Source organism: Musca autumnalis, unplaced genomic scaffold (genome assembly GCF_047663935.1).
Source record: "Musca autumnalis isolate F117 unplaced genomic scaffold, ASM4766393v1 scaffold_3, whole genome shotgun sequence".
Lineage (NCBI taxonomy): Eukaryota > Metazoa > Arthropoda > Insecta > Diptera > Muscidae > Musca > Musca autumnalis.
In genome coordinates, this window is record NW_027411866.1 from 168,769,390 (window position 1) to 168,785,055 (window position 15,666).

A 15,666-nucleotide genomic window follows, 5' to 3' on the forward strand; every position below is an offset into this window, starting at 1 on the left:
GTCTTCCATAGTTAGACGAAATTATTTAGAACTTCTGCAGAAAGAAAATATTTCGTAGGTCATCCATAGATAGAAAATCTCTTATATGTCTGGTTTAGACATACATGTTACAAAACTTTTGAAGTTGGGTGACTCTTTACATGTCTTCTCTAAATTAAGTTTTTTTATTTTGATAGATTTTGTACAAATATAGTTGTACAGTTCACTAGCGAACTAGTTCAGTTAAACGATTCACTAACCTAAGCAACTGAACAACTTGGTGAGTCTAAGCCGCTCATTATAGTTCGTTAAGTAAGCCAAGAACAATTATCATTTTTTTATTTAAAATTTTGTCTGTTAGGGCGAAGATCATTTTAATTTTATTTATTTTAATTTAATTTTGAGTTGGAGTTGAGCTTAATGACTGAAGATTTTTTGCAAGTGAAAAAGGAAAGCTGACGATTCGAACCCACACAACCACCAATTTACGTGACTAGTTTCGCTGTTAGTTTGCAGCTCATCAGACATATCGACTGTGGGAGTGGAATATTCTTTTTTCGGAGACGAATATTTGTCCGTTCAGTCTGTATGGCTTTCATGACAAACTTTTTTAGCGCAGCCATTAGAAGTTTTTTTTTAGTTCACATTTTAACTGAAATGTGAAACACGAACTCTAATCTAGTTCAATTTCTTTTAAATGGTGTGTGGGGTGAACTACTGAGCTAACGAACGACGCAGTTCAATCAAAAGTAGAGTTGTATTGCTCAGGAACGAATTAGATCAGTTTAACCATTCACAGGAAAGAGCGAATGAATTGGGACATCCAATGTCGTTTATATTGCACACCAAAAGGGTAAATAACAATAGTGGTTTATTTCCTAAGCTCTTAAACCCTAACTTAGGGGTATGGACCAAAAGAGAAATTATGTGGGAACCTCTTATGTTGGTGCCGAACGACAGTGTGAACGAACGAACTTAAAAGTTGACTGAAGATCTTAATGACGAATGATTGAAAAGAGAGCGACCTAGTTCAATCAAAAAAGCTGAACTGAAACAACACTACAGCCTTAACAAAATGTTAATGGACATTTGTTAGCGATATGGTCAAAAGTTGTCGTTCACATCATCTACAAAAACCTATCAATATACCAATTATACACACTGACAATTCGTTCTATATACATATCTTATAATAATGCTGATATTGGGGACAGTTTTGAGTTCAAGGAACTGTCTTGACCGGTTTTAACATAATTAAGCCCAAGATCTCAAGTGGACAATGAATTCTACATGGTGTCAGCTGGAAATCTGCCTTTTTTACATCTGGCCTTCAGTTTCGCTTACAATAATGCCAAAATTAGAAGGGAGAATATCAATGTACCTCTTAGGTCATAACAGCTCAACTTGAAAGAGAATTACTTACTTACTTAGCTGACCCATTACAGAACATTTGTTTCATAAGCTAAACTAAGAAAAGATCTCCAATTTTCTCTATTTGTTGCTTCGCACTCTGGAATACCGCGCCTTTTCGCCTCTTCATCCACTTGTTTGCGCCATCTATTCCTTGGCCTGCCAACTCTGTGTGCACCGCCAAACGGTCCGTATTTATACGCCTTTTTAGCGGGTTCATCTTTGCTCATTCTTTTGATATGGCCTACCCAACGCAATCGCTGCATCTCGATACGTTTAACTATATTGATGTCGTTGTATAGAAGATCCAGCTCGTGGTTCATGCGACGTCGATATTCATTGTCAACGCAGATTGGTCCGTAGATCTTTCGAAGAATTTAACTCTCAAACACACTAGAACTGACATGTCTGCTTGCGCAAGTGCTCAGACTTCGGAGCCATACATCAGCACGGGTTGTATCAGTGTTTTGTGGAGCGTTATTTTTGCTTAACGAGATGTGGCTTTGTTTTTAACCTGCTTAATTAAACCAAAGTAGCATCTGTTGGCCAATACAATTCTTCTTTTTTTCACAACTGATGTCGTTTGTTGTGTTTACGGAGGTGCCGAGGTAGACGAAGTCTTTTACTACCTCAAAATTATAGGAACCAACTTCCACAGTTGGTCCGAGCGTCGACACCATCAACTCGGTCTTCTCACCGTTTACCGCCAGACGCACTTTAGCAGATTCTCCTTCGACCTTCATGAAGGTATCGGTTACTTCTATTACTGATCGTCCATGATGTCTATATCATCAGCATAAGCAAGTAACATGTGGCTATTGGTGTAGATTGTGCCACTTCTTTTGACGTTTGCCTCTCGTATAAACTTTTCCTGCAGGATGTTGAAGAGATCACACAAAAGGCTGTCTCCTTGTCTGAAGCCTCTTTTGGTACAAAACTCTTCGGAGAGGTTCTTTCCTATTTTAACTGAGGATCTCGTGTCAGTTAAATTCATTTTACAAAGCCGGATGAGCTTTGCGGGTATACCAAATTCAGACATGGCTTGGAATACCTTTGAACGTAACGGGCTGTCGAAGGCTGGATTATAATCGACAAAAAGGTGGTAGGAGTCGATCTGCATCTCTTGGGTCTTCTCCAGGATTTGACGCAGGGTAAATATCTGGTCAATGGTGGACTTGCCAGGTCTAAAGCCGCATTGGTATGGTCCAATTATCTCGTTTACCATAGGCTTTAGTCGTTCGCATAATATCCCTGACATGATCTTGTAGGCAATAGGGAGTAGACTTATGTCCCTATAGTTAGAGCATACAGTCTTATCTCCTTTCTTGAGGATGGGGCACAGTATACTCAGGTTCCAATCGTCGGGAACTCGTTCTTCCTGCCAGATGGTGCTAACTAGCTGTTGAATACACCTTATCAGCGTGTCGCCTCAGGTTTTTATGACTGGTAAGCCATCGGCTCCTGATGCCTTATTATTCTTCAGCCGATTTATTGCTGTCTTTACCTCATCTTGGCTGGGCGATATACATTCAATACCATCTTCTGGGATTGGGACTGTGGTATCTTCGTCGTCTTTGCTGCTATTGGACACCAACAGTTTTGAAAAATGTCCTTTCCATATCCTGAGCACACTATCTGTATCAATTACCAAATTACCTTGCTGGTCTCTACAGGAGGATGTGCCTGTACCAAAGCCATCAGTTTGATGCTTGACTCTTTGGTAGAATTTTCGGACTTCATTCTGGTTCCTGTACATCTCGATCTTTTCACAGTCTCGCTTTTCCATCTCTCTCTTTTTCCTGCGGAAAAGACGTTTCTCCTCTCTCCTTTTCTCCCGATATCTATCTTGTGCGCTACGCGTTGCTACGGATTGTAAAGTAGCTCTATATGTCGAATTTTTCTCTTCGGTAGCAGCACGACACTCCTGATCATACCACGGATTCCTTGGTGGAGGTCTCTGGTATCCAAGTATGGATTTTGCGGCTGTTTGCATGGATTGGGCAATACTTAGCCATTGTTCTGATATGTTATCGGGATGAGGAGTGCTTTGATTAAGCAATTGGGCTAGTTGAGTGGAATATGCTGTGGCTATCTGTTGTGAATGCAGCTTACCGATGTCGATTGTGTCTGTTCGTACTTTGTTTGCTACGTTTAACCGGGTGCGTACCTTTGTACGTACATCCAACACGCTCGATGAATGTCTTCCATCTATCACAACCTGATCAATTTGATTTCTTGTCTTCTGATCCAGAGACAGGTCAGGTGCCCTTATGGATGTCTAAATTTTGAAATCTGGTGGTGCTAACAACCATGTTTTTTGCCGCTGCGAAGTCTATCAGCCTCTTACCACTGCCAGATGTTTCACTGTGGAGACAGAATTTTCCGACTGTTGGACCAAAGATATTTTCCTTTCCAATTTTGGCATTAAAATCGCCTAGAATAATTTTAATGTCATGGGCAGGACAACGGTCATATGCGCTCATAAAACATATCTTTGGTCTGTTCGTCCTTGTCTTCAGTGGGAACATGAGCGCAAATAAATTGTAGTAAATCTTTCATTCACGGGTCTGAAGCTGGAGACCAGGTGGTTGAACCTCCGACCAACTACAGATCCGCAACCAAACTCATGCTTTATGTTATGGCAGCTATAATACAGTGCGTCACCTTTAGGTGTTATTGTGACGCCTTTCCCATTCCATCGTATTTCCTTTTCAAGTACATCTGCCAATGCGTAAACTGCACCTTCTCTATAAAGAGTGCGATCATTCCAGGTGCAGATTCGCAGATCATGGACCTTAAAACGTTTGCGGGGGTCGTCAACTTTAAGGGGTTTTGTTTTTCTTTTCTTTTGTTTTTTCATAGTAGGCTGCTTTTTCTAGGGGAGGGTTGCTAACCCTGCGCCCAAACCCAAGTTTTTAACGTTGGTTTGGATGAACGCGCGGCACATTTTAGCTCACTACCTTGAACAGGTGTTAAAGGCAGCTACCCCAGGTGAAACGGGGAGGTCAGTGTCCACTTGAGATAAAATAGGGTAATTAACTCTTAGCAATCATATTTTTAATGAAAGAAACTCAAATGGATAGTTTTGACTGTGACTTACTGTAAGTTCTAATGACAACAATCCCAGTGACCGCTTCTCCATTTTTGAGTTTCGATACATTTCTATGGTTCAAGCAAATTGTAACGCAATTCATCATTGCTGAAATTACGCAATATCCCACAAAACTATTGTCGATCATCAGAGAGATGAGATAGGAAGTCTTTCGAACTATAATCGGAACTACCTACATATCTCAAGCTAACGTATCAAACAAAATGTTGAAGCAGCTGTGGATGCAACGACTACCTTCACAAGTGAAAGCAATATTGTCCGTTATCGAAGACAGCTTGGAAAGATTGCTGATAGTATCAAATGTATGTTGCTTTTCTCCATCAATCAATAGCACAGGTCCCGACCTTTACGTATGTACCACCATATATCGGTGGGGGAAGAATATATAAAGAAGACATTAATTGACCCTGTTGACTTATTACTCATACTTTTTATGTATGTTTCGCTTCTTCTCTAATGTTTCCAAGAAAAAATATTCATAAGCAAATGTCAGTATAGCTTCTTTATCCTCAGCCTCTCTTGTCTGATAAACTGTCCGGACCTATTCCCCGATCCAGGGGCCCTTGATTTTTAACTACACTATGCAACAATGAAAATGCAAATAACTTTTAGTATGCATTTTTTGAAAGTACATATTGAGACTACAAAAACCTTAGTAGGGTTTTGACCTGTCAGAAACGAATAGGAATTTGGCCTTGCTGTCTTTGGCAATATTGTAGCCCCAAACTAGTAAAACTTATCTTTCAAGCAGACCACATAAAAAACTCCATCTAGGGTATCAAAATCTATAAAATATAGAAAAGTTTACATAACTGCTGGAATTATGGTCAGTATCAGCTAAACTATTGGGAGTTGAACCAAGTAACCTTTTGCAAAAATCAGCAAGTCTTCAGAACATTCTGAAACTCTAAAATGCTTACTTCATGTTGTTTCAGCGGTATTTTGCATCATATCTTTTACAACACGTATTTCAAATACAGTTCACACAAACAGTTTATTCTCGCATTTCGGATTTCACCACATTATTGAAATATTTATTAAATCGTCGTTGAAAAATATACTCAAAACAACGTGATAGAGATATTTTATAACAATGGCATGTTCCGAAGAGTTGTGTATTACATTCCAGAGAATATTTTTCCAAAAGAAAACATTAAAAATGTACAGTTTTGGAGATATGGTAATAAATAGATATAAATTATGGAAATTTTCGATATTTTATAAAATTTGAGGCAATAAATGTAGTTTTTCGAGTTCATTATTTTTAAAAAATTTTATTCTTTCCCTTATCTACAAATTTGCTTCAGAGGTCAGATGAAGATTCACATAGGTTTCAGATATATAGCCCAAAATTGCTTTAAAAATTCAATATTTAACCATGTTTAGATGAGGCCATAAAATGGAAGCTGGATCTGACACAACAAAACCCAACTAGAGAATTTGTCATTTGGGTCGGTACTTTCAAAAAATCCTCAGCTCAAATTGTTTGCACAAGATTACCTTAAAAATGTTACAATAATTATTGTAATACCGTTTTATTATATCCAAATATTATCATTACGAAATCATTTTGTTATAGGGAAAATATAATATACATACATACATAAATACTTTCTACTGCAGTGGTGTAGGTTTTCTAGACTACATTCGGCCACGCCGAACCTGTTTCATTTGATTCTTTGTAAATATACATAAATTATAAAAATGTGTACTCACCCGGTCTCATTTTTATACTAAGATTTTCTCGTATCAATGCAAATAACGTGGTCGTAAACTGTACTCTCATCTCATCGTCCAGGGGCATATTCATACGTATTAATTTCTTGAAGGCGAGGCGATTTGGACATTTGTTACCGAACCCCAATGGAGGATCCATATTTTTTAACATGTCATACATTTCCGTATAGAGTATACGACCACTTTATACAGACAGTATAGAACAAAACGATTTTGAAGACGATCAGTAGACGTGAAGTGAACCCCCACAGACACATACACACACAGAGAGACATTGACATAAAACGAATTTGAAGATAGAAGAATTTGGAAATTAATTTCAGTTGAATAATTTGGTTTTGTTTTGAAAGAAATCATATATCTCTTGTTGTTTTGATACGTGATTTGTTTTTAGCATTTTTAGCAATTATACACAAAGACATACAGAAGAGACACAGACACAATACACACATATATAGTACGTTTATAACAACATTGAGATTTAAAAAGAAAATTACAATAAGAAAATTTTACGGACAAACAAATTAAATACGAAATTTTAGAAATAGTAAGTATTTGTTGTTAAAAATTAGGAAAGTTTAGAGCATTTGTTTGGTGTTATGTTGAGTTGGAGTGGTTTGGTTTTTTTAGTTATTAGCTTAAGATTAAAGAAAGCTTTAAGCTATTGATGGTGCTTTTGATAAACTGCATAGCTTTTGAGTATTTTATACATATGTATTTAAAAAAGCTTCTTATATAGAAAGTTTTGAAGCTTTCGGAAGTTTATATCTTTCTGGCTATTTATTATTATTTGTTTTTTCTTTTGCTAAAGGAAAGAATTTAAGGAAAACTAGCTTTTTTGATTTACTATAGAGGAATATTGATACTAGCTTGGAAGTAAGGTAAGCTTTAGTTTATTTGGAATTGTATTAAAATTTGTTTTTGTTACCTTTTGTTATTGCAGTTGTTGTGTGTATATAACGTAGTTTATTTTGTTTAGTTTTAGATATGTGTTTTTTAAAAATTGCAATTGCGTATATGAAACAAATACGATCAAATAATAATCATTTAATATAAACGCTTTAAGCTTTTTAGATTTTTTGCATTGGGTGTATTGCAAAAAGTATTGTTTTTGTTTGGTTTTTAAATTTGGTGTTAAATAACGAAACTTAAACAATGTGAGTTTTTTTTTTGGTTAAAAAGCTTAAATAACAATAGTTCTTGAAAACGTTTAAACAAAATTAAAGGAACACATAAAATTAATCTCAAATTACTTATGAAGAAAATTATAAAATAAAATATATGAATGCATTACACTCCCAAATTCATTATAAATTCTACAATCTACTAAAAATAATGCCAATTGGTTATAAACTATATATTAAGAGGAGAAAATATTCAATAAAGAGTTATTTAAATTGTAAAATGTTACTAAAATTTAAAATTTGTTTTTAAGAGAAGAAAAATTAAAACATATTTTTTTCTCTTTTCAGGAAAAAGATGATGTTGGTCAATGGGTATGTAATTATATTAATTTTTTATAAAATATAAATTTAAATAATTTATAAACATGAAACAAAATGCCTGTATGTACCAAGGAACGGTCCTGACCGGCTTTAACATGGCAAAGTCCAGGATTTATCTTGGTCCCTCTCTCATCTCAAGTGGACACTGACCTCCCCGTGGTGTCACCTGGGGTAGCTGCCTTTAACACCCGTTAATGGTATTGAGCTAACATGTGCCGCGCGTTCACCCAGAAGAACGTTAAAAACTTGGGTTTGGGCGCCGAGTTAGTAACCCTCCCCTAGAAAAAAGCCTACTATGACAAAAATAAATGAAAAAAACAAACCCCTCTAAAGTTGACGAACCCCGCAAACGTTTTAAGGACCATGATCTGCGAATCTGCACCTGGAATGTTCGCACTCTTTATAGGGAAGGTGCAGTTTACGCTTTGGCAAATGTACTTGAAAAGTGCAAGGCCGACATTACTGCCATACAGGAAATACGATGGAACGGGAAAAGCGTCACAACAACACCTAAAGGTGACGCACTGTATTATAGCTGCCATGACACAAAGCATGAGTTTGGTTGCGGATTTGTAGTTGGTCGGAGGTATAAACATCTGGTCTCCAGCTTCACCCCAGTGAATGAAAGGCTTGATGCAATTCGATTAAAAGCTAAATTCTTCAACATCAGATTTATTTGCGCTCATGCTCACACTGAAGACAAGGACGAACAGACCAAAGATATATTTTACGAGCGCTTAGAAGCCCTGCCCATGACATTAAAATTATACTAGGCGATTTTAAGGCCAAAATTGGAAAGGAGAATATCTTTGGCCCAACAGTCGGGAAATTCAGTCTCCACAGTGAATCATCTGACAATGGTATGAGGCTGATAGACTTTGCAGCTACAAGAAACATTGTAGTTAGCAGTACCAGATGTAAGCATCTCGACATTCATAAGGTCACCTGGCTGTCGCCAGATCAAAGAACAAGAAATCAAATTGATCACGTTGTGATAGATGGAAGACATGCATCAAGCGTGTTGGATGTACCATCGTTCCGAGGTGCAAACATAGACTCGGACCACTACCTTGTTGCAGCAAAGGTACGTACCAGATTAAACGTAGCAAACAAAGTGCGAACAGACACAACACGGAAGTTAGACATCGGTAAGCTGCAATCACAACAGATAGCCACATCATATTTCACTCAACTGGCCCAATTGCTTAATCAAAGCACTCCTCGTCCCGATAACATATCAGGACAATGGCAATCTATTGCCCACTCCATGCAAACAGCCGCAAAATCAGTACTTGGATACCAGAAACCTCCACCAAGGAATCCATGGTATGACCAGGAGTGTCGTGCTGCTACCGAGAGCTATCGGGAGAAAAAGAGAGAAGAGAAACGTCTTTTCCGCAGGAAAAAGAGAAAGATGGTAAAGCGGTTTTGAACAAATCGAGACGTACAGGAGACAGAATGAAGTCCGGAAATTTTACCAAAGAATGAAACATCAAATTGATGGCTTTGGGACTGGCACATCCTCCTGTAGAGACCAGCAGAGTAATTTGGTAACTGATACAGATAGTGTGCTAAAGATATGGAAAGATTATTTTTCCAAACTGTTGGTATCCAATAGTAGCGAAGTGGACGAAAATACCACAGATCCAATCCCAGAAGATGGTATTGCATGTATACCACCCGGCCAAGATGAGGTAAAGACAGCAATAAGCCGGCTGAAGAATAATAAGGCAGCAGGAGCTGATGGCATACCAACCAGAGACCTGCAACCGGTGCCATTTTTTTGATTTGCGGTATGCACAAATGAAAGGGATACTAATACACACCACCACTCTCTTGCTTTGCGTTAGAATGTAATCAACACTCTGTTGAGAGTCAATGTTGATTCATATTGATTCAATATTCAACGGAGTGTAAGGAAATCAATTTACTGCTTCGTAAAAACAATCGCCTCTTCATTCAATTGTTCGTGCCGACTTCGTTTCGAGTATGCAAAAACATACAATTGGTGAGAACAGCATCATCAAAAGGAACAGAAAAAACTAAACACATCAAATGCAAAGGTGCTCAAAATTTTTCGTGCCTGATATTGGTAAGCCAGCATTGACATTGTTAAGGCGGCCATCAGACCATCTGCTTTTTCACATGTATGTTGTCACTTTGGGTATACTAATATACAGAACAGCTGATTCATACATGTGAAAAAGCAGGTGGTCTGATGGCGGCTTTAACCACTGCAGATGAAAATAAAGAAACAAGAAGTGTGTTTGTTTGCACTTTTTCGTGTGGCCGGAGCATCGTTGATCAAATGTAATGACATTTATGTCCACTCGTGTACATTGCCGTAACAACACACGAAACATGTTCTCTCTTTGCCTAACACAGCCTTTGCACAACAAAGGAACACATCTCTCTCATAAATTCTTTATATTTTTGGACAACTATGTTCTTACTGTTGCGTTGTTGTTGTTTTATGTTCTCTCATACTCTTTTCAAATAAGCGGTACTACTCTCTATTCATTCGGTGGTTGTTTTTTACATTCACCCACCATTCATTAGTAGTTTTAAATGCATACATATTTGTGAACGATCGAAACGATTGTTTGACCGAACAAAGGTAATCATTGGCAGTTTTTGGCGTATGTTGATTTTTGCATATTCGATTATGCTAACGAAATTTTTACTCTGTAAAATGAATGATTTGTTTATGAAATGATTTTATACACTACATTGTTGCGGTGATTCATTGCAGGCCTCTGATACCAACCGAGCTGTTTAAACCGGAGGCGACACACTGATAAGGTGTATGCATCAGCTAGTTAGCTCCATCTGGCAGGAAGAACGCGTACCCGACGATTGGAACCTGAGCATCCTGTGTCCCGTCCATAAGAAAGGAGATAAGACTTTGTGCTCCAACTATAGGGGCATAAGTCTTCTCCTTATCGCCTACAAGATAGTGTCAGGGATATTATGTGAACGACTAAAGCCCATGGTCAATGAAATCATTGGACCTTACCAATGTGGCTATAGGCCTGGCAAGTCCACCATCGACCAGATATTTACCCTGCGGCAAATCCTGGAGAAAACCCAAGAGATGCAGATCGACACCTATCACCTTTTTGTCGATTATAAAGCAGCCTTCGACAGCCTGCTACGTTCAAAGGTATTCCAAGCCATGTCTGAATTTGGTATCCCCGCAAAGCTCATTCGGCTTTGTAGAATGACTCTAACTGACACAAGATCTTCAGTTAAGATATGAAAGAACCTCTCCGAAGGGTTTTGTACCAAAAGAGGTTTCAGGCAAGGAGATAACTTTCGTGTGATCTTTTCAACATCCTGTTTGAAAAGGTTATACGAGAGGCAAACGTCAAAAGAAGTGGCACACTCTACACCAATAGCCACATGTTACTTGCTTATGCTGATGATATAGACATCATGGGACGATCAGTAAAAGAAGTAACCGATACCTTAATGAAGGTCGAAGGAAATCTGCTAAAGTGGGTCTGGCGTTAAACGGCGAAAAGACCAAGCTGATAGTATCGACGCGAAATACGTCCATTGAGCTCGGACCATCTGTTGAAGTTGGTTCCTATATTTTGAGGTAGTAAAAGACTTCGTATACCTCGGCACCGCCGTAAAAACAACAAACGACATCAGTTGTGTAATAAGAAGAACAATTGTTTTGCCCAACAGATGCTACTTTGGCTTAAGTAAGCACTTTAAAGACAAAGCCACAACTCGTCAAACAAAAATAACGCTTTACAAAACACTGATACTACCCGTGCTAATGTATGGTTCCGAAGCCTGGGTACTTACACAAACAGATAAGGCAGTGCTTGGCGTGTTTGAGAGAAAAATTCTTCGAAAGATCTACGGACCAATCTGCGTTAACGGTGAATATCGACGTCCCATGAATCACTATACAACGACATCAGTATAGATAAAGGTAATGAGATGCAGCTATTGCGCTGGCTAGGCCATATCATAAGAATGAGCGATGATGAACCCGCTAAAAAGCATATAAATATATGCCACATGGCGGTGCACGCAGAATTGGCAGGCCAAAGAATAGATGGCGCAAGCAAGTGCATGAAGAAATGACAAGGCGCCGTATTCCATAAAGCGAAGCAATAGACAGAGAGAAATGGAGATCTTAGTTCGGTCTATGGAACAAATGTTCTGTAATGGGCCAGCTAAGTAAGTATTTTCATATTCATGATTTTTATTGATTTAATAACTTCCCAGCAAAAATCCTCATTACAAACCTCCTTTCCCACCCATTATTTTAACAAGGGCATGTCGCGCGAAATATCTAGTTATTTTGTAAGCACTGAAAAAGGTAGATGGTAACCACTGAAATCAGTAGATACTGAGTAGATTCTGACTACTTATTTCAGTGGTTAAAAAATAACCAGATATTTCGCGCTACATGCCCTTGTTAAAATAATGGGTGGGAAAGGAGGTTTGTAATGAGGATTTTTGCTGGGTTATGTTGCCAAATAATCGGTGTCATTCTTAGGCGTTCCATACGCCATTTTTGACTTTTTGAGATACAGGTAGTTTGTAAGGTTTTCCGTTACATTTACGTAGTTCACTCAGTAGTGCTTCTAGCAATACCTTATATAGAAAATTTATGTAATCGAAAACTTCACATTTTCAAATGAAATCGAGTAATCTATTAAACTGTCCCTAATTAGGTTGCCGCCACTGTACATTTTTCACATTGAACGTTTTCGATTGAGGATATGTTTATCTAATTGCAGGCCTCTTCATAAGTGTCTATTAACTATAAAGCATCTGCTGTAAACAGGGTTTGTTTTAGGTTATTTACGAAGTCCTGCGAGAACTGTCGACGTCTAAAGTCGGTTCTTTTTCCTACTTTAGAAAAATGCAGTTGTTTTATATTTTCGATATGATACTGAAAAAATATTACGATGAGTCGCAAATGATCGCAGCTAATATTTTTATTTTCCTATAGAGAAATATCCTGCCTTTAATATCATTTAAATTTTTGGAGGACGGCCCTCTGCTTCAGTAGGAATTAAATGAATAACAACATATATGTATGTAATAGTATATAGATTTCGATAGTACTTTGAAATGATGTGAAGGCAAGGAAGGTATTTTAAAAAATACCATGGCAATCAATTCAGTATATAAGGGTCCTGGAAAGGCTTATCTATTTACATAAAAACATGTCAGCTTCTTGCTAAAGTTTTTTTCATAATAAACAAAACTAATTTGCTTAAAATATTATTTTTTTCAATATTTTGTTATATGAATATTTTCTCCAGCAAGATAAATACCAAGATTAATATTAAATCAATATTTGTAAAATAATATCAATATTTTTCAGTTTGTTTTTGTTCACATAATTGAGAATAGAATACGTTTAAAGAGTTAAAGGAGTAAAACCGACTCACATTAGTGTCGTTAAATTTCTGCCCATAGGCAGAAATAAAAAAATGTAATTTCAGTTAAACATTTGTATGAAATCTTGGTATGTACCTTTTTTAATATATTTTTACCTTCAAAACAAAATATAATTTTTGCTAAAAATTAAACAACAATTGCAAATAATAACAAGATACACACATATAGAGTGAATAATTGCACATCAAATCAAACACAACAAAATAATAATCAGCGCAATGAACAAACAGAAAATCGATGCTAAAGAAAAAAAGAACACAAACTCGAAAAAAATATGTATACAACAACAATTGTAACAATGATTAACAAATATTTATATACGAATAAGGTAATTAGTTTAATTATATTAAATTGATAATTACGTCGCATTTGGATCATATTCAGCCCATATCCGAACAAATTCATCTAAATGATGGGCACCCAATATACTGGAATCTCTTGTTAGATAATCGAAATTATCCATAATGACAGCAACGAATAAATTCAACATTAGAAACGAACAGAAGAATATAAACGATACAAAATAGGCATAGGCCAATGTGGAACCACAGGTTTCGTCACCCTTTTCGGCTTCTTCATCGCATGGCCTCCCCTTAAGGCACGCCAGCATAATGTTCGGCCACGCCTCGCCCGTTGCACATCTAAAATGACATGGTATTAGTACGATCTCATATAGAAAAGGATGAATATATAATAATAAGAAATGTTATTTTATTTTGTTATATAATAGTATGTCTATGTGTTTTGTTGGTTAATATATTTATAGTAAAATAGTGTTAATAAAGAATATTATGTCAAAAGTTACAACTCAAAAAAACGGGGAAAAAATAAATTTCAAAATACTAGAGTAGAGAATTTCAAACATAGTATGTAGTATGTCAAATGTGTTCAACTATAATAAGGGATAATAAAAACGAGTATGTTAGTGTTGTTTTCTTTTTGTTTGTCTTTTTTATTAAATGTTAGTGTTCAATTTGTTGTTGTGTGTTTTTGTATTGTTTTATATTTTGTTCAATTTAGTTAATTTAACAAAATATATTTTCGAGTGTTAATGTTTTGTTTGCTTGATTTCTGTGTTAATCATTATTTATACTACACAATTTTGTTTTTGTTATGTTACTATATACTATAAATTGTTTGTTCTTTTATTATTATATTGTTTTTTATTATTAGTATTGTTATATTTAAAAAAATTGTTAAATATTTTCAAAACTCAAATTATCTACTTGAAAAATATTTAATTATATTTACACACTAACATTAATTAGTACTTTTTTGTTTGGTAATTTTTTAAAAATTTTGAATTTGTTTTTTTTAACTAGGAAGTGGTAAACTATAAATCAAGGGTGGGGTGGAGAGGGTTTGTTTTAACTAAAGAAATATATAATAGCCTAATTTGGTTATAACCTAAAAGAATGCGTTTTTGGTATGGTCTAAAAACTATTTGTTTGCCAATTCTAATTTCAAAATATTGCTAATGCGATTGCCAATTTGTGATAATTTTGTGTTGCTAATTTTTTGTTGCAGTAAAATATTTTTTTGTGGTGAAACTATGACTTACCAAGTGGGTATTTTTATTGTTATTTAAATGAAATGATGTGTATGCATCATTTTTGCTAAAATTGTTTTCCAAACAAAAAATCTAAGATTTTAATACAACGACCAAAGTGAATAATTGGAGATTTTCATTCACACTTAAATAAATCATTTTCGGTTTTAAAATATTTGTATATTCATTGTTAAGATACTTAAGAGGTTACCCCAGTAATGCACCCCACAAAAACTCAATTTTTCATGATTTTTTTTTTTTTAAATATATTGGGTGTCACCGTGGTGCAATGGTGGGTTCGATTCCCCGACTAGGAAGCATCAAATTTTCAACGGTGACAAAAAACCCCTTCAGTAATGTTGGCGACATGTCCTGAGTATGTCAGCCATCTAAAACTTTTCTGTAAGTCGTGCCTTAAGACACTGTAGGTCCCTTAATATAAATTGGGGTGTACAGTGCGCTCATTGATATTAGAGAGGTCTCCCTTGTCCCTTGTGCGATGTTTGTTTGATTATTATTATTACTATTACTATAACACAGAGCGAAGTAGAATGCGCTATAAAATCATTGAAAGACAAAAAGGCTAGAGGACCGGACGAAATCCCATAAGAATTACTGAAACTTACTGATTCCAACAATATACAAAACTAGCAAAGTGCCCGCTACTTCGTATGCGGAAAGGATATAAAAAACACATAAACAATAATATAATATAATGGAAATGGCGAACACAAAAATTTTATTGTACTTATACCAATTTTAATCAATATTTATTGTTTAATATAGTACTGTTCGTACCACTTTAGTTCGATTTTCAAAAGATCAAAAAGATCAGCCTTACATGTTAACAGCGAGACCAACATTGCACACCAATACTCACACTAAATCCAAAAAAATACAGATTCCAGAACTGTCCCTACACCCAACAACAAATTGAGTGC

General features: G+C 36.2%; 1 protein-coding gene across 1 annotated transcript in view; it reads right to left on the reverse strand.

Moving 5' to 3' along the window:
* The window catches only part of cac (calcium voltage-gated channel subunit cacophony), a 541,297-nt gene that overhangs the window by 63,144 nt on the left and 462,487 nt on the right, over positions 1-15,666 (reverse strand). Inside the window, exons 24-25 of the mRNA XM_073975285.1 lie at positions 13,539-13,817; positions 6,218-6,420 (exon numbers count right to left, since the gene is read on the reverse strand). Coding sequence (XP_073831386.1) covers positions 6,218-6,420; positions 13,539-13,817 — 482 coding nt within the window. The remainder of the gene's footprint in view (positions 1-6,217; positions 6,421-13,538; positions 13,818-15,666) is intronic.